The sequence below is a fragment of the Monodon monoceros genome, unplaced genomic scaffold (genome assembly GCF_005190385.1).
Source record: "Monodon monoceros isolate NGI ecotype Baffin Bay Population unplaced genomic scaffold, NGI_Narwhal_1 Super_Scaffold_13, whole genome shotgun sequence".
In the NCBI taxonomy this organism is placed as follows: Eukaryota; Metazoa; Chordata; class Mammalia; order Artiodactyla; family Monodontidae; genus Monodon; species Monodon monoceros.
Genome location: NW_021703769.1, coordinates 84374824 through 84400180, shown reverse-complemented (window position 1 = coordinate 84400180; position 25357 = coordinate 84374824). Strand labels below are relative to the sequence as shown.

The 25357-nt window shown below is 55.2% G+C and overlaps 1 protein-coding gene across 1 annotated transcript; it reads left to right on the top strand.

Moving 5' to 3' along the window:
• The first annotated feature begins 617 nt into the window (after positions 1–617).
• LOC114894346 (kinesin-like protein KIF19) lies at positions 618–22937 on the top strand. Its single transcript, XM_029220875.1, is given in 18 exon segments — positions 618–742; positions 1934–2063; positions 2321–2431; positions 3817–3835; positions 3838–3903; positions 4864–4925; positions 4927–5001; positions 5213–5338; positions 6412–6606; positions 9721–9888; positions 10495–10607; positions 10671–10692; positions 12927–13076; positions 18726–18865; positions 18969–19192; positions 20144–20306; positions 20637–20752; positions 22735–22937. Coding segments are annotated over 18 exon segments (2208 nt in total).
• Positions 22938–25357: the final 2420 nt, after the last annotated feature.

The following is a 25357-nucleotide window of genomic DNA, read 5'->3' as shown; positions in this document are numbered from 1 at the left end:
CTTCCCCAGGAGTGGGAGGCTCTTGGGAGGTGAGCGGGAGGTTGGGCCGGGGTCTCCTTGACCTGGGAGGACTGGGAGGCAGCTGCCGCGGTGTCCCGCCAGCAGGTGGCGCTTCGGACCCGCCCGCTCAGCGACACAGACCGCGAGGAAGGGGCCTCCGTCATCGTCCACAAGGCGGGGACCGGGTGGGGCTGTGTCACCGGTCGCGGAGCTCGCCCGCGTGCGATCGCCTCCCTCCCTCCCTCCCTTGCGGAAAACATCAGTGCTCACAGTGGCCGGCACGTTCCAGACCCTGGGGTGGAGCCGGGGGGAGGGGGGACTCAAGGGCCTGCCCCCCACGGCCCCAGCTCCCTCCCTCGTGGGGGTGGGGTGGAGTGTGGGCGTCGAGCAAGAGAGAAAGTATAATGTCGGGGAGCTGAGAGCACGGAGAAGAATGGAACGGACAGAGGCGGTCACTGACGACACGTTTGAGCAGCCTGGCGCACGGGGGGCGGGTGGGGGGGGGAGATCGGCGGTCTCTAGGGAGTGGCGGGCCGGAGCGGGAGGGGGCGCGGGCGCCCCAGCAGGTGGGGGCTAGGTGTGCAGTTGGGAGAGGGCCCCTGCAGGACCCCGACGGCATGCCGTCACGCCGTCACATCGCCAAGGATTCCTGCTCCTTGGGAACAGGCTCAGAAGCTGAGCTCTCAGCGCAGAAGTGTTGTTGCCCGTGGTCGTCACTCGCCAGCACAAATGCCAAATTGGGGTAAAAGAAAATTGAATTGCATTTCCCCACTTGTCACTAGAGAGGCAGCTTTACCCAGGATGTGCGTTTGCGCTCCAGGGCAAAGGACCCCGGCTCGCGGGACGGGGGTGCCAGGGGAGGAGCTCGGGGGCGACACTGCAGGATGATGAGTGGACAGGACGTCTGGGGTGTGTAAACGTGCCAAGGGGCGTGGGCAAAGAGGCTGGTGTGGATTAGTGCTGAGTTCATGGAGACCTAAGCGAGTAAAACCTGTTAGGACGCTTGTTACACTGAGGGGAACAAGGTTTTGCAGGAAGGGATTTGGCCGAGCTCTGAAGAGCGTTTACATAGATAGTCTTAACGTGGAGACGGCGCGGCTCTAACTAAATTTGTGACGTGACTGCACTGGGAGGCGGGACGTAGGGGCCGGGGACGTAGGGGCCCGTGTTCTGAACAGACAGGGCGGTCACAGCCTGAATGTCAGCCACAGGCGTCGGGGCAGCAGGGGTGGGGCAGTGGCTGCTGTCCCACAGGCTGACAAGTCTTGAAACTGTGTGCACCTCACTCATTCAAACGACACAAGTTAGAGGAAGCAGGCAGTGCCCTTGGAATAACTGTTCAGGCAAATAATTTGCTGGAATCCATAGCGGCTCTCAAAGTCATCTCATCAGTCCCCAATTCTTGGCACGTCGCCCATCGTGGGGGGGGGGGCTGACCTCCTCCCAGGGAGCTCTGGCAGCCCTGGGTGGAATGGGCGGGTGGCCAGGTGGTGGGGCTCTTGCTGGGCCCAGTCCTGCCCCTAAGACTCCCTGGTGCACCCCAGGCCCCGCACCAGAGTAAACAGCTCCACTAGTCTCCAGCTGCCCTGCCCCTGCCCCCTGGGAAAGGCTCTTCTGAACCCAGTCCCCAGAGGAGCTTGTACACCTTACTGTATAATTACATATTTATGTGAGAAAGGAGAGGCCCTGAGGAGGGGGCACCCAAGGCGCTCAGAGAGACAGCGCAGAGCTGCAGAGCTGGACGGGTCCTGCCCCCTCCAGGTACCTGCACCTCCCCCCCCTCCGCTCTCCCCTTTCCTTTGGGTGGCACGGCCCCATGAGCAAGAGGTAGTCGGGTGGGAAAGGCATATCCCTAGGGCCACGTGCAGATATCGCGGTAGCAGGCCTCTGGCTAGGTGTTTTGCCCTCCGCAGAGCCCCTTGCCCACCTGCAGGTGCTACTCAGGGCGCTGTGGCCGGCGGGGCTCTTCACGCAGCCCTCAGCGCCCCGGCCGGCTGTTCAGGGGCATCCGGGCTGCCGTCCAGGCGGGGCCGAGGGATTCGGCGTTGGTTGGGCGCCGGTATGTGAGGACCGGAAGCAGAGCCCAGCCGGCCTGGGGGCTCACAGTCAAGGCTTTGGGGGTGCAGCGGCCAGGAGATGCTGCACCCTCAGATGGAAGTGGAGAGGCTGCCTGGGGATGAGCGCAGAGGCCTGCAGCTCTTCCCAGGTCCGGGCCGAGCCCCTGGATGCCTCTGAGGGTAGAGGCCAGGCCTGGGGTCCTCCCTCCGCCCTGATTCTGTCAGCGGCCCCTCCTCCGAGCCCTGCCTCTCACTGCTCCTAGACGGTGGTGCTCATGGACCCCGGCGAGGACCCTGAGGACACACTGCACACACACCGGTCCCGGGAGAAGACCTTCATCTTCGACATCGTGTTCGACCAGCACACCTCCCAGGTGCCCGGCCCTACCCACCACCCCACGGCTCCGCTGGGCCAGGCCCGCCAAGGGTGTCCTCATGTGGGAGGACTTGGCGGCCAGGTGACCTCATCCGTGACGTCTCATGGGGTCTCCCTGATAAACGAGGAAGTTGGTGCTCTGGGTCACTCCAGGGACAGGTAGCAGACCCCTTCCATGGATGCCGGGGGCCGCCAGTTGCCCGGGCTTTACACGCATCCTCATTTATTCCTCTGTGTGTCCATGTGTCCGTCTGTCCACCCACCCATCCATCCAACAAAGCCGTGTCCTGTCTACCACGGGGCTAGAACACACTCCCTGCCCACAGGGGCTCACACTCCAGCCAGGGAAACAGGCCCAGCTCTCTGAGCAGACAGGTTTCTTCTATTGCCGAGATCTTAATGGTGTCGGAAGTAGAAGGACCAGGTCATCGTCAATTATTGAGCAGCTATTGCATGCCAAGTGCTGTGCTTAAGTGCTTGTCACGCCTTGTCTTCCAAGCGTCACAGCAACTCTGTAAAATACACGGTGATATTATCCCCACTTTACAGGTGAGGTGCTGGCTTAAGGAGGTCAGCAACTGACCTGAGGTCACACAGCTAGAGAGCTGCAGAACCAGGACAAGGTCCCAGACAGTGTAAGTCCAAGGCTGGACGAAAGGAGCACCAGCTTTGGAGTCTGTCCAACCAGGGCTCAGATGCTTCTGGCTTGTGTCACCAGCCAGGGCTTTTGGGACAGTTAAGTGAGATGAAGAGCAGGCCCAGAGGGGGTTCAGGGAAGGCAGAGGAAGGGGGACTGTCCTTTCTCTCCAGTCCAGCCAGACACCCATGCCCTCAGACACCAGCCCTGGAGGTGTCCTTCCTTGAATACCCCTGTGGACAGGGAGCTCACTACCCACACACTCCTACCGCTACGTACTGCTGCCCTAAATGAAATTCCGCCAGCCCGAAACTTTCACTCCCTGGTCCTAGTTTTGTCCCGTAAGAGGAGTCATAATGCCCTTCCCGGATTCCCCAACCCCGTCACTACTTTCCAGTCCTTTGCATTCTTTTTGATTTCTCTCAATTCATGCAGAAGCCCTGGAAAGGACTCATACCTGTTTGGTACCAAACCTGTCAGGCCTCATGGTGGGAGTTATCACTTACATTCTCGTGCGATCCTCCCTCACCGTGGTCTCACCGTGGGGCTCGGCGTGGTCCAGGCGGCTGCAGGACTGGGGTGGGGCTCGTGCCGTGGCTGTGCTGGCTGCCACCGTGGAGGTCCCTGTCCGTGTCCAGAGGGAGCAGGGCGTTTGCAGGCACCACACACCTGTCCTCTCCAGACAGCCAGGTGCCCAACTCTGGTCGGAGTGTGCATTTGCCTGTCTTCCTTCCGTCTGTCCGCAGGAAGACGTGTACCTTGCCACCCCCCAGCACTAGTGGAAGGCGTCATTTCTGGATACAACGCGACGGTGTTTGCCCACGGCCCCTCAGGTGCTGCCAAAGGCCGGTGTCCCCCGGAGGGAATGAGGTTGGTGGCAGCGGAGCTCTTCCTAACAGCACAATGCACCTCATATGTGCTGGCCTTGCACTGGTCCCTCTGCATCCGTTGGTTCCTTTGGTTCTTTCAACAGCCCTGAAAGGCAGGTAGAACGATCCCCCTGTCACAGATGAGAAAACTGAGCCTCAGAGAGGCAAAGGGACTTCCCCAAGGTTACACAGCTGGTAGGAGTGAGTGTGGAACTCAACCCAAGCCTACACTTTTCTGCCCATGAAAACCGCAGATTTCTCCTCTGCAGTTACAAGTTGGGGTCAGCAAACACTCGCGAAGCTAAGCTACCTCTCTGCCTGAAAACTAGAATCACAGAGGGTCAGAGCTGGACGGGCCTTAATCCCCTCCCTATACAGGTGGGGAAACTGAGGCCCTGAGAAGCCTGGTCCGAAGTCACAGCTTGTTTATGGCATTCATTCTTTCTTTCTTTCATTCAACAAACATCAGGGAGCACCTGCTGTGTGCTATGCTCTAGCAAAGGAAGAGGGCCATCTGGTCCCTCCTACAGGGCGAACCGGGAAGGAGGAGGTGAGGACCCCATGAAGCGGGACTGCTTAGAAAGCTTAACACGTACGTTAATTCTCCTATTATGAGAACAACACGAACACCTTAAAGCGAATTTGGAGAGAAGTGCAGACATCTCTTGGGCCTCCCTCCTCTGATACTGTCTGCATCTTCGCTTTGTATCCTCCCGCTTTCCCTGCCCAGGTTTTCTTCCCCAGAGTAGCCATCAGGCTGTTCAGACAGGATTTTTTTTGTTCTTGTTTCCAAAATGGAAACTGAGCATGTCAGAGCAGCCAGGGCGGTTTGCACAGTACAGGCGGCAGGTGTGACCAGGCTCCGAGGGGGCCGGAGCCCAGATCAGGAGCCCTGCTTTGGTGGGCATCCCGTGCCTCCCGCAGGTGCCAGCAAGACCCACACGATGCTGTGCATGGATGCGGGGCCCGGCATCTACCTGCAGATGGCTCACTGACCTCTTCCAGGCCATCGAGGAGACCCATGACAGCACGGACTGCAGCGTGTCCATGTCTTACCTTGAGGTGAGCCGCCCACCCCCTCGGCTGCCCTGTCTGCAAAACGGGCCTGATCATGAGTGCAAAACCCCACCTGTTACCCCAAGGGCCCCCCAGCCTGTGGGAAACCTCAGGGCATCCCAGACTTCTCTGGAGATGCAAAGCCCCAGTGATAGGTAAGCCCCTGTACTTCTTTTGCATCAGACCTACTGCTTTCAGTGTTTCTGTCTCATCCCAGATTTATAACGAAGTGATCTGGGACCTCCTGAACCCGTCCTCAGGGTTTCTGGACCTGCGGAAAGATTCTAGGGGCAGCATCCAGATTGCAGGCATCACGGAGGTCTCCACCTCAAACACCCAGGAGGTGAGGGTCACGGGGGCCCACGGAGGGACCTGTGGCTCCTCCACGGCAGCCACGCTCACCAGTGCTCACAGAGCGGAGCCAGACACACGGCTCCAAAGCTGCTTTCGAGCTAAAGGAACAGCAGACTTCTGCACCACGTCCCCACTCTCCTCACCTGTGCTCAGGGCAGACATCACCAATGGATCACGCACTCTTCCCTCTGCATCCAGACGCAGGTGGGGATTCTTTTTTGGCAGCACTCCAGGCAGTCGCAGTCAGAGTCGGCTTCAGGTCTGAAATCCGTTTGCCATCTTGATCCTAAGTCTGGCTCCCATAACGAGGGCAAGCTGTAAACATTTCTGCAGCCCTCTGTCTTTCTCTCTCCCTCCAGTCTCTCTCTGTGCAGCCCTTGGGGTGGGCCTTCCGTCTGCTCAGAACATTTCAGAGGCTCCCAGTTGCCTCTGAACAGCATGGACTCCTCGGCCCCCAGGCCCTGGATAACCGTGTGCTCTAGCCATGCTGGCGTAGGCATGAGGCCACCTGCCCTTAGCACCGTCCCTCATGGGATCCAGGTGCAGGAGGGGAGACTTCTTGCCTATTCTTTAATAACAACAACCATATGAGTCTCTCTCCACAATGCTCTGTGGTCCTAGCATGCCTGGCACACAGTAGGTGCCCAGCAGAGGCTCACTGGCTTGATTTCCACAGCTGCTTGCGCACAAGTGGATTTCAGGCCACCCGCCAACTCCAGCAAATCTGTACAACTGCCTGGAGTTCCATATGGAAAAGGGCTCGGTGGGTTAGAGATGGGTAATCCATTGGTGATGTCTGCCATGGGTAGAGGAGGCAGAAGTGGTGCTATAAGTGTCAACAATCTGCCATTCCTGCTGGATTAGTTGACTCGACTAATTAATCTCTTCATGCCACAAACCAGAAATTGCTTCCACTGGATGCGGTTCTGCCATCAGCATCCCAGCTGGGGAAGAGCTGCCCTAAGGAGCTCGGGAGGGCACGTCTCCTTCTCTTGTTCTTCAGGGAGCGTGTGGCCACTCAGGGGCCCTTGACTGTCTGCCCGCTTCTGCCTCTGTCCTCAGACCATGCAGCTCCTCACCAGAGGCAACTGGCAGCGCACACAGGAGTCCACCGCCACCAGCAAGATGTCGTCCCACTCCCACGCCATGCTACAGGTCACTGTGCACCGGCGCAGCCACGGCACAGACGTGGCAGAGGAAGTGCACATTGGGAGGCTCTCCATGGTGGACCTGGCGGGCTCGGAGCTGGCGTCTCAGGTTCCTGTCCTCTTCATCTCCGTTACTCGCCTTGTGTCCATCTGCCCTTTAGTCTGGGAGCAGGACCCTGTCTGTCCTTGTTGCACACTGTCTCCAGCACCTAGGACAGCACCCGGTCGAGGGGAGGTGCCCGCTACACGTCTGCTGAGTGAGTGAATTCTCAGCAGGTATTGGGGGTCACTCCCGCGGAGCCAGTATTTATGGAGGGCTTCCTGTGTGGCAGGCTCTCCCGGGCACCAGGGACACGAAGATGAGCGAGCCCCAGACCCTCACCCTTGGGGGGCTCAGAGCCTCTGGGGGCGGGCGGGAGACAGATGTGTAGCTGGTAATTACAGCACGGGGAGGCCTGTGCCTTGAGATTCGGGGTCACACAGAGGCTGTGGAGCCCAGAGGAGGGTGGGGCCTCAGGGCTGAGCCTGAAAGGTCATCAGGAGTTTGGTGGCTGGAGGGAGCAGCGTGGCGGGGGTGGCTGTCAGGATGCCCTCCCAGGACCTGCCTCCTGCGCCCGCGCCCCTGGCTCGCTGTTCTTGTCGCACCTGCGGCTGGGAGTGAGGCTTGTGCTCACCGTGGCCCCAGGGGCCGGAGCAGTCTTTGCGGACAGGACCCAGCCCAGCGCCAGGAACAGAGAAGGTGCCTGATGGAGGCCAAGTCAGAACAGCAGTAATAGTATCAACAAGGGACATTCTCACGTCCCTCTAATGCGCCAGGCACTTCGTGTTCATCATCCACCTAAGCCCCCGACACCTGGAGGGTAGGCGGCCTCGTGCCTGGTTTACAAATGCCCGGCTGAGACTCGGGGTGGTGTGATTGCGCCTGCACAAAGGTATCGGGTGGATCCGGCCTTTGGACCTGGAGGGATCTGGCCCAGGTCCGTGCCTTTCACTGATGACATTTGTCCTCCAGTTTGCAGGCTACGCTGTGAGTCCTGGGGGTTTGTCAGTCATTGCATTGCTTCATTCAGTCACTCATTCATTCACCTGCCCTGCACCTGGCCCTGCCCTGGGTGCCTGGGCTGCTGAAAGGAGCAGAGCCTGGCCAGCTGGCCCAGAGGCCAACAGGTTCAATGTATTGTGTTAATATGGTATGAAATTTGAGGTACAGTGAGGCCAGCAGATCAGAAGATGACTGCCATTGAAGAGATAGCTTGCTACTCACAGGTCCCAAGAGGAGGGGGCAGGAGAAGCCAGGCCGGGCCACACGGGGAAGCACCAGGGTTGGTCTGGAGGCAGAGGGAACAAGGGGAAGACACGGGCCAGAGCCTCTCTCGTGACTTCCATGGGAAGGCAGGCTGAACACTGGCCAGTTTGAATAATTCCAGCAGGCTCTGGGGCACAGGGCCCATCCCTGGTTGTCTGGTTCCTGCCCTGGGTGATGAGGGCAGGTAGACAGTGGCCCAGAGTGTGGGAGCCCCAAGGAGGAGGGGGTGGGGTGAGGGCTCTGGGTTGGCTGGTTTGCTTTTGAAAGGTGTGCTCACGGGTGACTTGTTTGTTATCAGAAGGAACTGGCAACCCTGGGAGGGGCAGCAGGGCCCCAAGATGACAAAACATTAGGATGCAGAAAATAAAAGACATGGTTCATACACAGACAGATGTGGGTACAGACAGTTTCATGTAGACCAAGCCGAGTGAGATGGAGCCCTGGGAGTCTGCCCGTGCCAGCTGGACTTGGCCATGTGCTCAGGGGAGCAAGGTGGAGACCAGCCTCCTCAGATCTTAGCTCTTGGGGAGGCCATTGGACAGGGGTTCAGGCCCTAGGTTCTTGTTCTCCCTCTGCTCCAAATAGCTGTCTGCCTTTGGTCAGGCCCCTGTCCCTCTCTGGGCCTTGGTTTTTAAGCTGTATACTCAGGTGGCCTAGCGGGCTGTCTTCAGGTCTGGTTGGCTATCACAGTCTGTCATTTCTTCATAGAAAATCACTCACAGAAGAGTTTGTTCCAGGGCACAAGGCCTCTGAGAAAACCCCCGAATTCTGGGGCACAGACACGTGACACGTGAGCAGCTGCCATGGCCTGGGTCATGCCGGCAGCTCCCACTCAGTGAAAGTAGCAGCTCACGTTCGCTGCTCGCTTCTGTGGGCCCATCTCTGAGCTGCTCGCTTCTGTGGGCCCATCTCTGAGCTGGCCTCTTACACACGTTGCCCGCCAAATCCTCACCATGACCACAGCAACTGCCTCTTTTGACAAATAAGGAGACTGAGACAGGCTGGGAGACCTGTCTGAGATGTCATTTAAGCCGTTCTCAAGCCATGCTCCAAACTGGCTCTAAAACCCATGTCCCTTAAAGAGAAAACGTTATTTTCCTTGCTGATTTCAAATGTAACCAAATCAGTGCAGAAAATATGGAAAATATGGTTAAGCCAAAGGAAGAAATTTAAAGTCCCCACAACGCCTGCACTGAGAGGCAGTCATCCCAGTGGCAGTTTGGCGTGTGTCCTCCTAAGGCCCCTGCAGGCATCTTTATACATTTGTTCAGTGCTCAGACATCCAGCCACACTGTGGGCCAGACGCCTGCTGGTGTCCAGGCTCTGGGGACAGATGGCCAACCAAGATGACAGCTCCGTCATGGAGCTTAGGTTCTGTGGGGAGCAGTTAGGGAAACAACAAACGCATACAAGAGCAAGGTAGTTGCCGAGAGAGCTAAGCAACTTGAAGGAAATATACAGGGTAGCATGTACCCCCGTGGGGTGAGGGGCCCCCAGGAGGACCGCTAGGCTGAGACTGGGAAGACAAGAAAGCTTCGGCGTGGGGGGACGTTCTCGCGAAAACACATGCGTTCGTATTTTTATCATAAAAAGGGAACTGTTCTGCCCAGGCATCTGTCTGAGCCCTTTTTCATCTCACTTCACAGAGAGCATCTTTTCAACATTGGTAAACAGCTCTACCTCACCCCCTTTCCTGGCTGTGTGGTATTCCACTGCAGAATCTGGTGTCGTTTCTGTCTCCAGTCCCTGGGCTGTGGGAGTGTAGTCAGGGCGTCCACCCTGAGCCTCCCAGGGTGGGGTGGGGTTATCGCATCCTCTGGACCTCAGTCCCCTCCCCCTGGGGCCTGGGGTGGGGGGGTGGCGAGGTGGGGGGGGGGGGAGGACCACCTCCCCGTCAGCTGGCTTCTTCTCACTCAGACCCAGAACCGAGGCAAGAGGATGAAGGAGGGCGCCCCCATCAACAGCTCCCTGCTGGCGCTGGGCAACTGCGTCAACGCACTCAGCGAGAAGGGTGGCAGCCAGGCGCAGCATGTGAACTCCCGGGACAGCAAACTCAGGCGCACCTGCTGAAGGTATGAGCCCCTGGCCAGAGACAGGCGTGGCTGCAGCATCTGACTGCATCTTTCAGGATTTACCTGGGCCTAAGGGCCCTTCCAGAAACCCCTGAAAGCAGGAAAATCTCTGCTTTATCTGGAGAAATCATCTCTAGTCACTGCTCGAATCCCCCTCCATCCCTCTGAGTGTGGTCCAGCCCATGCTTGCACACTCCCAGGGACAGGAAGCTCACTACCTCACCAAGGCTGCCTGTCTCATCACAGATGGTCTGAGAAAATTCCTCTTCATACTGAGCTGAATGCTGTCACCTCTATTCTACAGCAAGGCAGGGTATAGGTAAACAGATAGGCAAAGCAACAAATAAATGGCTCTGTGAGTTTGGCCTCTCGGTCTAATCTACCTGCATCAGAGTGGAAGTAGGATGGGGCGGGCCTACAGCAGGTCCATCTCAGCCTGTGCGTCACCTCCCTGAGCATTGACCCCTTGGTCCAGCCTCAGCTGCCCTTCTCAGGGTTTGGAGCAGGAACCCCAGATGGGCTGGTCCAGAGGAGCCCGGGACAGGTAGCGGAGGGATGGCGCCCCCGGGCAGGTGGGAACCCTGGTTCCCACCATCCCCAGCTCGCGCCTTCCACTGAGAAGGATGCCCTGGGAGGGAACAGCCAGACGGTGATGACTGCCCACATCAGCCCAGCCAGCACGCACTTCAGGGAGGCGCGGACCACCCTGCTATACACATACCGAGCAGGGAGGTGTGGACACCCTGCTATACGTGTACCGAGCAGGGAGGCGCGGACACCCTGCTATACACGTAGAACCAAGAACATCAAGAGGACGGTGAGCCGCGCCCTCCCACCTTCCCTCACCCGCTCCCTCTGTTACTCTCCCGCCTGCTCACTGAGTCCTACAGCTCTCCCTCCAGAGGCTCTAGGGGAGGGTCCCTCCCAGCTTGCACGGCTCCTGGCGCTTGGCTTGTGGCCACACCCCTCCAATCTCTGCTCCGCCTTCCCTTCCTCCTTGTGCTCCTCTCTTTCTCCTCTTTTATGAGGGCAGTTGGCATTGATTTGAGGGCCCTCCCTAATCTGGGATGATCTCATCTCAAATCCTTAATTACATCTGCAGAGACCCTTTTTTCCAAATAAGGCCACATTCACAGGTTTCAGGGAAAGGACTTGTCTCTGCCTGGCACCACTGTAAGCTCTCACTGGGATCTGATTTACTTAATTCTCAGCAACTGGCTCCCTAGGAGGTAGGTCCTACTATTATCCCATCTTACGGAGTGGGCAGCTGAAGCACAGAGAGATAAAGCAACTTCTCTAACCTACCACAGCAGGGTCAGAGCTGGTGTTGGGGCCCAGGGAGCCTGGCTCCAGAGCCCATGCCTCACACTGCCATGCTGTTCTGTCTACACGGCTGTACTCAGTGTAAAGGATTCATCTCTCTTTTTTTTTTTTTTTTTTTTTTTGCGGTACGCGGGCCTCTCACCGCCGTGACCTCTCCCGTTGCGGAGCACAGGCTCCGGACGCGCAGGCTCAGCGGGCACGGCTCACGGGCCCAGCCGCTCCGCGGCACGTGGGATCCTCCCGGACCGGGGCACGAACCCATGTCCCCTGCATCGGCAGGCGGACTCTCAACCACTGCGCCACCAGGGAAGCCCAAGGATTCATCTCTTAAGGCTGTGTGACACTCAATGAGATAATGCACATTAGCGACTTAGCACAGGAGTGAGTAGTGGCCAACATATGATAGGTGTTATTTTATTATCACGGTTACCATTTGTCGACAGACAAGGGATGAGCCCTTCCCGATGTCCAGCTCTGAGCGAGGCGCCACCATGAAACCATCACCAGCATTAGCGCCAGCATCATCAGAGCTTCTGCTCCCGCACGAGCCCCGAGCTTAGCAGAGGAGAAGGCAGCTAGGAGACAAGAACCCACACAGGTGAGTGTTTCATTTCCAACTGTGGCAAGTGCTCTAAACGAAAGCCACAGGGCGCCGCAAGGAACAGTCACAGAGAAGGCCGAGTTTAGAGGGGTCTTCCACCAAGGGCGACTGACTCCTGCAAGGGAGCTGAGCTCCGAGCGCTAAAGAGAGCGTGTCTGTGCAGACTGAGGGCCAGTGTGCACATCTGGTGAAACTTAAGTGCGTGCGCCCTGCGGCCAGCAATGTCACCTTCCGCATCTACCAAAGAGAAACTCAGACCCACGTGCTCAGGGAAGTTGTGTCACAGGAAAGCCCCAAAGTGCCCGTTGAAGAGGAGGGGACAGCTGCCTGCTGTGTCCCTGTTCCGGCCCCGCTCTGCAGCTGTTACAGACAATGGGGTAGACCCATCTGTGCAGACGGACAGCCTCTAAGACACATCGTTGGACCAGAAAAGCAAGTAAAAGTACAGCAGCTACAGTCTGATATAATTTACGTAAACCCCCCAGAGCTGAACCCACACCCCCAAAACTCCCCATGTGTATCTCTCTAGATACCTGTATATGTATAAAACCGCACAGAGAAAGATTCGGAAGGGCACACACCAAAATGGTAGCAGTGGTTACCCACGGGGAGGGTTTTCAAAAACCTCTTCGTGGATTGTTTGAATTTTGGGTTTTTTGTGGCAAAATATACATAACATAAAATTCACCCCTTGAACCATTTTAAACGGCCCAGTTCGGTGGCATTGAGCACATTCACATTTTTGTGCGACCATCCCCACTGCCCGTCTCCAGAACTTTCATCTTCCCAAACTGAGACTCTGCCCCGGTTAAACACCGACTCCCTCCCCTCCCCCACTCCTGGCCCCACCCCCTACTTCCTGTTTCTGTGACCCTGACTCTCCCAGGGACCACACATGTGGATCATACGGTGTTTGTCCTTCTGCTTCTGGCTTATTTCACTTTTCATCATGTCCACCCATGTTGCATCAGGTGTCAGAATCTCCTTCCCTTTTAAGACGGAATAGCACTGATTTACATTTTCCTGACGAAACGTGCTTGCGTCTTTCTGGCATAAATCCATTGGGTGACAGGCGTCCTTCGCGGGGCAGCCAGCTGGCCCTGACCTTGGCCGCGTCCCGCCACCAGGTCAAGCGCAACCTGCTGAACGTGTCCTACCACATCGCGCAGTACGCGGACGTCATCTCCGACCTGGGCAGGCAGATGAAGCACCCCGAGGCCAAGGTGGAGAAGCAGGGGAAGGAGAAGAGAAGCATCCCAGCGGCCGGGATGCTCAAGGTAGGGCCGTACACGCACGCAGTGCCTCCTGCTGCTGGGCCATCCGGGACACCAGAGGCCCACTGCGCCCTCCTGCCCTTCCTGGAGCGGTGTCTGCATTGAGCACCCCACCCGGGGCGACCGCCGAGCCCGGCCTGGCCTTTTTTTAAAACATATTTTATGTATTTATTTTTTTGGCTGCGTCGGGTCTTAGTTGCCGCACGCGGGGTCTTTCGTCGTGGCACACGGGCTTCTCTCTAGTTGTAGAGTGCAGGCTCAGTAGATGTGGCGCGCGGGTTTAGTTGTCCTGTGGGATGTGGGATCCTAGGTTAACCAGTGGCCACCAGGGAAGTCCCCCGTGGCCTCAGGGAGCAGCCGTCTCTCTGCTCTCTTCTAATCTCTTCCTTCTTATCTTTCTTCAGCTTTTCTTCTTGCTGCCTATTTTTTTTTCCTCCCAAATCAGTTTTTTTTTTTAATCTTTTCATTTTGGAATAATTTTAAATTTAGAAAAATTGGCAAAGATACTACAGAGTTCCCAGCTTCCCCTAATGTTAGCGTCTAGGGTCTTCCAAAAAAGTGCATTGAGGCAAAACTCACACAACATAAAATTCACCATCTTAAAGCAAACCCTTCGTTCAGCACATCCACCGTGTTGGGCAGCCGCTGTTTCTGTCTTGTTCTGAAACGTTTCCACCCCAACGTGAAACCCATGCCCGCTAGGCAGCTTCTCTCCATCCCTCCCTTCTCCCCAAATCGGTTTGATCTAGGCCTCCTTTTGGGGTAGAGCACACCATAGTTTTACCCTAAAATTAATCAGTAAGTTTAAAAGGTGCCCATAAAAAAATATCTGTAACGAAGACAAGTAAACATATGTACACACACACACACACACACACACACGTTCTTTTGGCTTATTAAGATAAGTTTTGGCATAGTAAATAAAGGATTTTTGAAAATCAATAAGAAAGAACCAACAGCCCAATTTAAAAATGAGGGTGAGGAAATGAATAGGCAATTCGGAGAGTTTCTAGTGGCCATAAACCTAGGAAAAGATTCTCAATTGCATTAGGAAACAGAGATACAAATTGAAACAATTTTCACTTATTGGACTGGCTAAAATTAAAATGTCACGTAGCATTAAATGGATAATATAAAATAAAGTATGGAAGGCAGCCTTAACCACTATTATCGGGAGTCTAAATTAACACTTCTCTTTGGAGTCTGTTTTACCTGCATCTTTTCAAACTCTAAGTGTATGTGTTCTGTGCCCAGCAACTTCCCCCAAATCTACCAGGAGACGCATGTGCTCACATGCCCATCAAAGGGGATGGGACAAGCTAACTGGTGGGTCCCTCCTATGGATCACCCTGCAGGTGCTACAGAGAATGGGGCAGACCCATCTGTGCAGATGGGCAGCCTCCAAGACCGTTGCTAGATGAGAAAAGCAAGTTAAAGCATAGCAGGCATAGCCTGATATAATCTACCCACCAGGAAACCCACATATCTCATTAGATACAGTTATATGTACAAAACTGCACAGAGAAAGATCCGGAAGGGCACATATCAAAATGATAGCAGTAGTTACGTGTGGGTGGGGGACTGGGGTTGGGGGGAGGGCAATCAGATAGATGATCAAGTCTTGATGTATTATTCGAATTTTTATCACCAAAACGTGTTCCTGTATTAGATGTGTAAATACATCATATTCAAAACGTTTCCTGATTGTTATAGTAATATGTGTTTATCATTCAAAACTTGGAGTATGCTGCAAAGTGTAAGAAGAAAATAGAACTCACTCATAATCCCACAACTTGGAGATACCATTGTTAGATTTAGCTATTTCCTTCCAGTCTCTTAAATAAATCCGTACACACATGCACAGCAAAACTGGGAGCTGGGGGGACTTCCCTGGTGGCGCGGTGGTTAAGAATCCACCCGCCAGTGCAGGGGACACGGGTTCGAGCCCTGATCCGGGAGGATCCCACATGCCACGGAGCAACCAAGCCCATGCGTCACAACTACTGAGCCTGCACTCCAGAACCCAGGAGCCACAACTACTGAGCCCACGCACCACAAGTACTGAAGCCCGTGCGCCTAGAGCCTGTGCTCTGTAACAAGAGAAGCCACCGCAATGAGAAGCCCACGCACCGCAATGAAGAGTAGCCCCCACTCTCCACAACTAGAGAAAGCCTGCACGCAACAAAGACCCAACACAGCCAAAAATAAATTAAAAAAAAAAAGTTGGGGGTTGGGATCAGGCAATGTCACACATTTAATGAGTACCTACTATGTAACAGGTGCATATCAGTGTTGGAGATGCAGGGAGGGAACGAGCCATACACAGACCTGGTTCAGAGTCGTCCAGCAGAGGAACTGCACATGCAAAGGCCCTGGGGTGGGAGTGGGTTTGATGAGTTCAGGGAGCAGAGGGCCGCCCATGTGGCTGGCACCTGAGGAGAGGTGCATGGTGGGAGCTGAGGCTGGAAGACGTTGAACAGGGGCCTGGGTTTATCCTGACTGTAACGGGAGGCCAAGGAGACCTTGAGCCGGACAGCAATGTGCCAGGAGCCCCCTTGAGCTGTGTATTCGAGAAGTGGAAGTGAGACTACTCACAGGGCAGGTGGGGGATTCTCCACGGCTGGGGTTTTGTGTGGAGACCATGACAGGAGTTGAGGAGGAGGCCAGGAGTGACCACAGTGGTCAACTGTGGACACCACGTAGAGGAGGGAAGTAGAAAGCGCTCACACTTTTGTTACGAGGATTCTCCAGTACTCACAGAAGGAGGAAGAGCAGTAAAGCGAGCCCTCGTCACCCACTCTCCAGGCCTTGTTTCTTCCCACGCACTTCCCTCAGCCTATTATCTTGAAGCAAATTTCAGTCATTATATCATTTCATTCATAAGTATTTCAGCCTATAATCCCTAAAGAATAAAGGCTCTTTACAAACACATGACTACAGTATCATTTCCACACCTTAAAAAATATTAACAGGGCTTCCCTGGTGGCGCAGTGGTTGAGAGTCCGCCTGCCAATGCAGGGGACACGGGTTCGTGCCCTGGTCTGGGAAGATCCCACATGCTGCGGAGCGGCTGGGCCCGTGAGCCATGGCCGCTGCGCCTGCACGTCCGGAGCCTGTGCTCCGCAACGGGAGAGGCCACGACAATGAGAGGCCCGCGTACCGCAAAAAAAAACAAAACAAAACAAAAGAGATTTCTGACATCGCTTAGATTGTCGGAAAGTTGAACACCTATTGGCTCTCTGGTGATACAAACACATTACTGTTAATTTTTTACCATGAAAGATGTAGGATTTTGTCAAATACTTTTCCTGTATTATTGAGATGATCATATGGTTGTCTTTCATAATATTAATATGGTGTACCACAATTACTGATTTGCATACGTGGAACCATCCTTGCATCCCAGAGATAAATTCCACTTGATCATGGTGTATGAGCTTTCAGTGTGCCATGGATTTTGGGTTGCTAGTATTTTAATGAGAATATTTTCATCTATGTTCAACAGGGACATTGACCTGTAGTTTTCTTTTCTTGGTGTCCTTGTCCGGCTTTGGTATCAGGGTAATGCTGGCCTCGTGAAACGAGTTTGCGAGTGTTCCCTTCTCTTCAATTTTTTGGAAGAGTCTGAGAATCGGTGTTAATTCTTCTTTGAAGGTTTGGTGGAATTCACCCCTGGGCTTTTCTTTGTTGGGAGGGCTTCGATTACTGATTTAATCACCTTGCTCATTATTGGTCTGTTTAGATTTTCTGTTTCTTCATGATAAAGGCTTGGTAGGTCATATGTTTCTAGTAATTTATCCATTTCTTCTAGATTAACCGATTTGTTGGCATAGAATCGATCATACTAATCTTATGAGCCTTTGTATTTCTGTGGTACCAGTCGTGATGTCTCCTCTGTCATTTATAATTTTATTTATTTGCATCTTCTCTCTTTTTGTTTTTTCTTAGTAAGTCTAGCTAAAGGTTTGTCAATTTTGTTTATCTTTTCAAAACACCAGCCCTCAATTTTGTTGATCTTAATTGTGTTGGTCTTTCCTGTTGTTTTCATGGATTTCTGCTCTCATCTTTGTGATCTTAATTGTGTTGGTCTCTCCTGCTGTTTTCATGGATTTCTGCTCTCATCTTTGTTATCCATCACCTTCCTTCTGGCAACTTTGGGTTTAGCGTGTTCTTCTTTTTCCAGTTCCTTGAGGTCACTGCTATCATTTTGAAGTATTCCTTCTTGGATCTTTTCCTGTGCAGTGCCGTAGACATAAATGTATCCAGAGAGGTATGTGGTGTGTGTGTATGTGTATGGTGGGGTGGCTTTGGGTTTTTGTATAAATGATTTCAGACTCTAGCTGTTATTCTTTAACTTGTTTTTCTCAGCCATCGATGTGTCTTGGAGGCCGTCCATCTGCAGAGACGGGGCTCCCTCATGTCTGTAACAGCTGCAAAGTGTTCCATAGGATGTCCATACTGGAGTCTGCTTATCCTGTCCCCTTTGGGGCTTTCCAGTCACATAAACTCCTTGCGCACATGGGTGCCTATTTCTCTGTGGTAGACCTGGGGCTCAGGTTTCTGCTGGAGCAAGAGGGTGAAGGAAAATTTCAAAGAAGAGTGGTTGCTGGTGATGCCACACTGAGTCCCATGGCGCCAGCAGAGGGCTTCGGGCTGGTGGGAGTGGAAGATGGCATTGTTGTAGAGCATCTATAGAGCTAGGTGATGACCGGGAAGCTTGGGCTTCTTTGGGGTCAGGGGTCAACAGAGATGCATGCCATAATGGCTCTCATCCTGCTGGCCTATTAGTTATTGGGACTGGCCTTGGTGGTCTGAGGAGGTGGGCAGCGTCATGGAGGGGATGAGGGTCTCATGGTGAGCCCTGAGGGCATGAGGGGCTTCCCTTGGGTCCTGCTATGGCAAGCCCAGGGCAGCAGTGGGCCGCTTGTGTCCATGGCTCTGCCAGGATCATTCCTTTATGAGCATTTCCTAGGATATCATGTGTTCCCCAAAAGCCTTGTTTTAGTGACTGCAATGATTCGGCCATCTGGACACATCATATTTTATTTAACCAATCCCAGATGGCTTCATGTTTAGGGAAAAGGAATCCCTTGACCACTGCCCTCAAAGTCAGGGGAACCAGCTGCATGTGACCAGAGTGGAGATATCTACTGGGACAAGCAGGGAAAACCATCGATTAATCACTGGATAGATGTTAGGTAGGAACTGATCACGGGAAACAAAAAGACTTATATTCGTGGAACTTACATTCCAGTAGGAAAGGCAGGTGTTGAACATTTACCACGAAATGTTACCAAATTATCGACACGAAGAAGACTGCCGAGGTGAAGGTAGGATGTTTTCAGAGTAAGTGGCAGATGGACCCAGACTGAGAGTCTAGGAAGGTTCCCCTGAGGAAGTGAGGTCAGAGCTGAGACAGCTAGCCCAGCCCAATTCGTCCTTGGATTCCTGAGACTCAAATCCATGCAACCCAAACGCAAAACGGGCAAACAGAGAGTCTAAATCCCTCTAAATTAACCATTCAAGTATCCACCCATCCACCCATCCATCCATCCTCCATCCATTACCCACCCATCCATACACTGTATATAAAGCCTGTCCTTGGACCCGATCCTGTGTGGCCAGGCAAGCATGGATTCAACCCTGGCCTAGGTGGCACTGCTCCCGGTGCGGCTGGCTCTCTTCCTGTCCCCAGCCGCCATCCCTCCGCCCGACACAGAGGAGGACAGCCGCCTGCAGATGAACGAGATCTGGGTGCAGCTCATCGGGGGCTTCAGGGAGCAGCTAGAGCTGTGACGCAGCCTGGCGGAGCTGGAGAACACCAGCATCGAGCTGCATGTGGACGTGTCCCACTACCTGCTGACCGTGGCAGAGTGAGTGCGCCCACCCTCCCAGGGATGGGCCGGGGAGGCCAGCAGGACCTGGGGACCCTGGGGTGGGGAGCTCCTTTTTCTGCTACTGTCCAGCCTCCCTCTACTGCCGGTGGGTCCCCAAGGGGACTTCAGCCAAGGGCACCCTCGCTGCCCTGCTCTCCTGGCCTGTGGCTAATCTGGGCCAGTGGGAGAGGCTCCCAGGCCCCTTCGACCTCCTTCTACAGGTAGAGTCCAGGGCCAGCCCTGGCAGGTTAGGGTCAACCCCATTTTACAGCGAGGATGTTGAGGTCAGAGGGGATGTGGGTTTGCCCGAGGTTGTGCGTCCACTCGGCCAGGGTCTTTCTACCATTCCGCGCGCACTTGCGGTTCATACCTACTGTGAGTGACTGACTGCCTGCAGAGGAGCTGGCCGTGCACTTTGTCCCCCAGACCAGGAGCACCACAGGGTGAGGGGGCGCTGTTAACAACCATGCTGGGCTGCCAGTGGACAACCTAGGACACGTGTCCTCTCCGCTTACAGGCCGCAGCGCTGGGACTTGAGTCCATTTCTTCGCCAGACCTCCCCCATTTCTCCCCCCGCCTCCTTCCTTCCTGTTTATTTACTTAATCACGCAAACAGCAGGGCACCGAACTAGAGGAATTCTAATAAAGGAAGTGCTCCCTCCATCCCACCCGCTGCTCCCAGCCCTCTCTCCCTCTGGGTCCTCCTTCCTTGCAGTTTCCACATGACCCTCGTTATAGTTTAGGTTCGGTCGGGCGCCCTGCGTGCACCTTTGGAGGTGTCGCCCTGAGCTGGGTCCTCCCAGCCCGTCCTCATGGAGCCCCAGCTGTGCTGCTGTCTCCAAGGTTTACAGCTGAGGGGACGGAGGAGCGTTTACGCGGCAGGCGGCCCCCGTCACCCAGACGGTCCTGGGTGGGTCGGATTGGAGGCAGGGCGGGCACTTTGTCACTCGGCCATCCTGCCACAAATGTTTACCAATTCCTTACTTCCTTCCAGTTTTGCTCATGAATTCTTGTTCTTCGTAAGCATAGAAGGCACCAGGTAGCAGACCCAATTCTGCCCCGTTTTCATGCCCACGCCGGCCAGTAGACCAGCTGGGACCAATAGGGACTCTGAGACAGGAGGATGCCAGGGCTCCCCAGGCTCCCCGGGCGTGGCCTGAGCTCTGACCCCTGACCCCTCTGTTGTGGCTGCAGCTGGGAGCGCACACAGGGACAGGCCCCCTGAGAGGGCCAAGGAGCCGGTGGAGGCCGACGGGGTTGGGGACTCGGGCAGGGCCGCGGAGCCGCACGAGGTGGCCCTGGCCAGAGGGGAGGCCCACATGCTCTGGCCAAGCAGCGGGAAACCAAGGCCCTCAAGGTGCGGGAGGGACCAGGCGCGCCACGGTCACGGCAGCGCTGCTGAGAGCTGCTAACGCTTTCTGATGACAGCCGGTGCACCAGGGCCTCCTACAGTAGTCCCCTGGAGCAGGGCCGATCACGACCATTCTATAGATGTGAAAACTGAGGCTCAGAGACGAGAGAAATTGTACCTGATCCCCAGAGAGCAGGACCCAACCTGAGCCTGACTCCAAAGTCCATGCCCCTTTGAGTTAGACTTATGGCTACACTGGGGGGGGGCGCAGGGGGCCACGGAAATGGGGCACGAGTAGTGGCGTGGGGTCTACCGATACCCCCTGCCTGTCTGTAGGCGCCTGCAGTGGCCGCCGTGTGGGGAGCACTTTAGCCCCGCACGGCTCTCCACCGGCGTGCGCTCAGTCTCCCTGAGTCTGCTCTCAGGCGCATGGCACAGGGACAAGAAGCATGGTCAGAGAAAGCCCAGACTCCAGGCTCCTCTCTGGAGAAAGAGCTCTTCTCACATTCCTGTCTTCTGAGAAGAGCAGGCTGTTTATATAATAGCTGGTTATCTCATAGTCTCACTTCAGAAAAATGACCGAACTGGACCTCGATGGAGACTTTGGGGAAAATGCCAGTGAAGCTGGCTACTATTTCAGCCCATTCGTTAAATGTTAGCAGGTGTACTTTCAGGCAAGTGGAGAAAACATCTGATGTCATGTTGCTAAAACAGGCAGCGTTTATTTCACTTAAAGGCTATTTGCCAAACCAAGAACCTCTTAATATTATTGCATCTGCCTGCAGCAATTTGGAGATTACTTGATCTCACTGCAAAAGTCTTCCAACATTTAAAAGTAAGAAAAACGCCTTTTTCTTAAAGAGATAATGTGCATCGGCAGAGAGTATGGCCTTCGAGAGCCAAGTATAGATATTGAGCTGTAGCCTGTAAATGCGAGTCTATTAATGAATCAATTAGTTGATAACAAATCAATGTTTTAAGTGTCCAGCTCAGTGCCAGGCCCTGAGGACATAAAGATGAACAAGATACTCTCTAAGACTTAAGCTGTCGATCTACTGGGAGGAGACACAAACCACTATGTACAACCCAGTACGATAGCAGGATGACAGACATAGCAACAGGGTGCTGGGGAGCTGGCGGAGGGGGCTGTGGATTCAGCCGGGGGGTCTGGGAGGACCTCAGGGAGGAGAGGAGGATCTTGCTAGGGGAGCTGAGCCAGCTCCGCCCAAAGTGGTCCCCTCAGCCTTCCCCGGTGGCGCAGTGGTTGGGAATCTGCCTGCCAATTCAGGGGACACAGGTTCGAGCCCTGGTCCGGGAGGATCCCACATGCCGCAGAGCAACTAAGCCCGTGCGCCACGACTGCTGAGTCTGCGCTCTAGAGCCCGCGAGCCACAGCTACTGAGCCTGTGCGCCACAAATGCTGAAGCCTGCGTGCCTAGAGCCCATGCTCCACAACAAGAGAGGCCACCGCAATGAGAAGCCCGCGCACCGCAACAAAGAGTAGCCCCCGCTCGCCACAACTAGAGAAAGCCCGCATGCAGCAACGAAGACCCAACACAGCCAAAAATAAATGAATTTAGAAAAAAAAAACAAAACAAAGAACAGAAAAAAGGAAAGTGGTCCCCTCTCGGTCCCAGAGGATGAAGATGCAAAAGGCTGGAGCACGACAGAAAAAAGGAAAGTGGTCCCCTCTCGGTCCCAGAGGATGAAGATGCAAAAGGCTGGAGCACGTCCTCTTGGGCTGCACTGGGGGCTGTTATCTGACCTGCTTCCAGGCACCGTGATTTGGGGGAAGGGATGTCGGCAGCTGCAGCCCCAGGCGTTACTATCTGGGGGCCTAGATGGAGTTACGTGGTGTGGTGGCGATTTTAGGTGTCAGCTTGGCCAGGCCACTGTACCCAGTGATTCCATGAAATGCTAATCTAGGTGCCACCGTGAAGGTATTTGGTAGGTGAGAGGAACATCTACAATCAGTTGACGGTAAGGAAAGAGTATCTGGGATAGTGTGGCTGGGCCTCATCCAGTTGAAAGGCCTTACCAGCAAAAACTCAGGTTTCCCAGAGAAGAGAAAATTCTGCCTCGAGACTGTGGCATCAGCTCCTGCCTGAGTTTCCAGCCTGCTGGCCTGCCTGACGAATTTTACACTCACCAGCCCCGATTCTTTAAAGTAAATCTGTGTGTGAGCGTATGTATATGTGTGTGTGTATATATACATATATATACATATACATGCAAACATATACATAAATGTGTATATATGTGTTTATATACACATAAACATATATAAACACATGTACATAAACATGGACAAATAGATACATGTATGTGTTTCTCTCTCCTACTGGTTCTGTTTCTCCAGAGCCCTGATTGACCCACAGAGTAAGGTAAAGGGTCCCCAGCAGACCTCACAGGCCCCCCAGCCGGTTTTCTGCAGGAGGGAGGCAGTCCCCAGTGGCTGCAGTGGACAAGCTGGTTGACCAGCAGCACATCCTAAGATCACGTGAAATAAAGTGCAAGTGTACTCAGATGGCTCCCTCCTCGCCACCTTCAGAGCCCGACCCAGCAAGGCCTCCCCCCGCCGCGCCATTTCACACTGCGACCGTGGGGCGTATCCCCAGCGAAGGGACTGCAGACTGAGCTTATGGTTTTGTTCATCGTCTTCCCCCCGTGGGTCTATAGGTCGGTGAGCGCAGGGGTGTTTGTTGGTCTCAGTCACTGCTTTGTGCCCAGTAATTACAGCAGATGCCCAGTAAATAGCAGTCGGGTGGACGGATGAACGAATGGGTGGGCGTGACCCTGAGCAGAGACCTGGGGAAGTGGGCACCCGAGCCAACCCTGGCAGAGGCCCCCTTCTCTCCCCGCCACCCCTCCCTTGCGTCCTTCCCGTTGACGATGACATCTGATTAAACTGTTCAGGGACCCAGAAAATCCTCTCACTGCCGTGTCAAGGCCCCCTAAGAGCAAAGAGGAGATGGAGGGAGGAAGGAGGGAAGAGCACGGTTGAGGAGAAGGGAGAGGGGCCAAAAGCCGGAGGGGGAACGTTCCAGAAAGGCCCGAGCTCAGGAGTTCACAGGAGACATAACCCCTCACAGGGCTGTGGGAGAACAAAAGGGTAACTTCAGTAAACAGCCGGCACGTGGTAGGTCCAAACATGGTGCATCAAACACTCATTACTTAGTCTATTTCCAGGATTCACCGGGTGGTCCCCGCAAATAATAATATTCTCTTCTCTCCAGTTCGCGGTTGAGAGGAAAACGTGCTCCACGAGCCGAGGTCGGCGGCACCTTCCCCAGCGCCACCAGGCAGAGCAGCACCGGCCCGAGCAGGGCGCCCCTCCTGCCCCGGCGCGTCCGAGGCCAGTGCCGGCCTCCCCCAGACACACGTGCCCTCCGCCGTCAGGGCAGTGAAAGCCAAGCGTGCGTGCCTCAGACGTGAGCGTCACCGCGCGCCCTGCCAGCGGTGGAGCTGTGACAGCGCTGCACCCGCTCCTTCCGCTGAGGGGACTGTGCACCTCACGCGCGACTGATGCCCCAGGCCCTTCCCCTGAGGGGGCACGAGTGCCTGGCACCTGTACCGGAGACATGCGTGCTCACCGCATGTCCCCTCACCTGACGAGGCTGTGACAGCGCATACGTGTCCCTTACCCGTGACGGTTCACCACACGCCCCCTCGTCTGAGGAGGCTCACGCAACAGCGCACGTGTACCTCAGACATGACCGAGAGCAAAACCTTCGAGCCCCGAGGAGACTGCAGGAGCGCGCGGTGTCCCTCAGACGTGATCAGTCGCCACGTATACCCGAGCTATGGCTGATGCCGCGTGCCGCCACGCCGGTGGAGCCGTGACATCGGTGCACGGGTACCTCAGACGTGACAGTCCAGCAACGTCCCCTCCTCCGAGGTGGTGTGACAGCATGCGCGTGCACCTCACGTGACCAATGCCACACACACCTCCAAGCGGGGAGGCCGCGACAGCAGTGCACCTGTCCCTCCGGCGTAGCCGGGCGCCACGTGTGTCCTCTCTCGAGGAGGCTGTGGCAGCTAAGACATGACTGCTCACCACACGCCCCTCACCAGAGGCAGTGACAGCGGCCATGAGTACCTCAGACACGACAGCTCAGACGAGTCCCCTCACCTGAGGTGGTGTGACACCAGACACCCGTCCACCAGACGTGACGGATGCGACACAACCCTGCGCCTGTGAAGGTGGTGACAGCAGCGGATGTGCCCGCAGACGTGACCCCTTAACAAAAGTCTCTCACCCGCACAGGCTGAGACAGTGCCGTTGTGGCTCAGATGTCACCGACACCACGGGGCCCATCACCTGAGGAGGCTCTGACAACACACACGTGTCCTTCCGAAGTGACCGGTCACCACGTGTCTCCTCACTCGAGGAGGGCATGACAGCAGCCACGGGTACCTCAGACGGGACCGCTATCAAACGCTTCTTCCCCTGACGAAGCTGTTACAGCGTCGCACGTGACTCTCAGACGTGAACAGTCACCGTACGTCTCCTCACCTGACGAGGCTGTTACGGTGTTGCAGGAGTAGCTCACACGTGACGAGTCAGCTGTGTCTCCTACTTGAGGAGGCTGTGACTGTGCACGTTTACCCCAGACGTGACGGATATAAACGGCTTCTTCACCTGAGGAGTCTGTCACAGCAGGCGCCTTCACCTCAGATACGACCGAGACCACAGCTCTCCTCACTTGAGGAGGCTACAACTGAATTGCACGTGTTCCTCACACGTGACCAGTCACCACGTGCCTCCTCACCTGAGGAGGCTGTGAACAACATGCACATTTACCTCAGAAGTGACCGATATCAAAAGCTTCCTCACCTGGGGCTTCCCTGGTGGCGAAGTGGTTGAGAGTCCGCCTGCTGATGCAGGGGACGCGGGTTCGTGCCCCGGTCCGGGAAGATCCCACATGCCGCGGAGCGGCTGGGCCCGTGAGCCATGGCCGCTGCGCCTGCGCGTCCGGAGCCTGTGCTCCGCAACGGGAGAGGCCACAACAGTGAGAGGCCCGCGTACCACAAAAAAAAAAAAAAAAAAAAAAAAG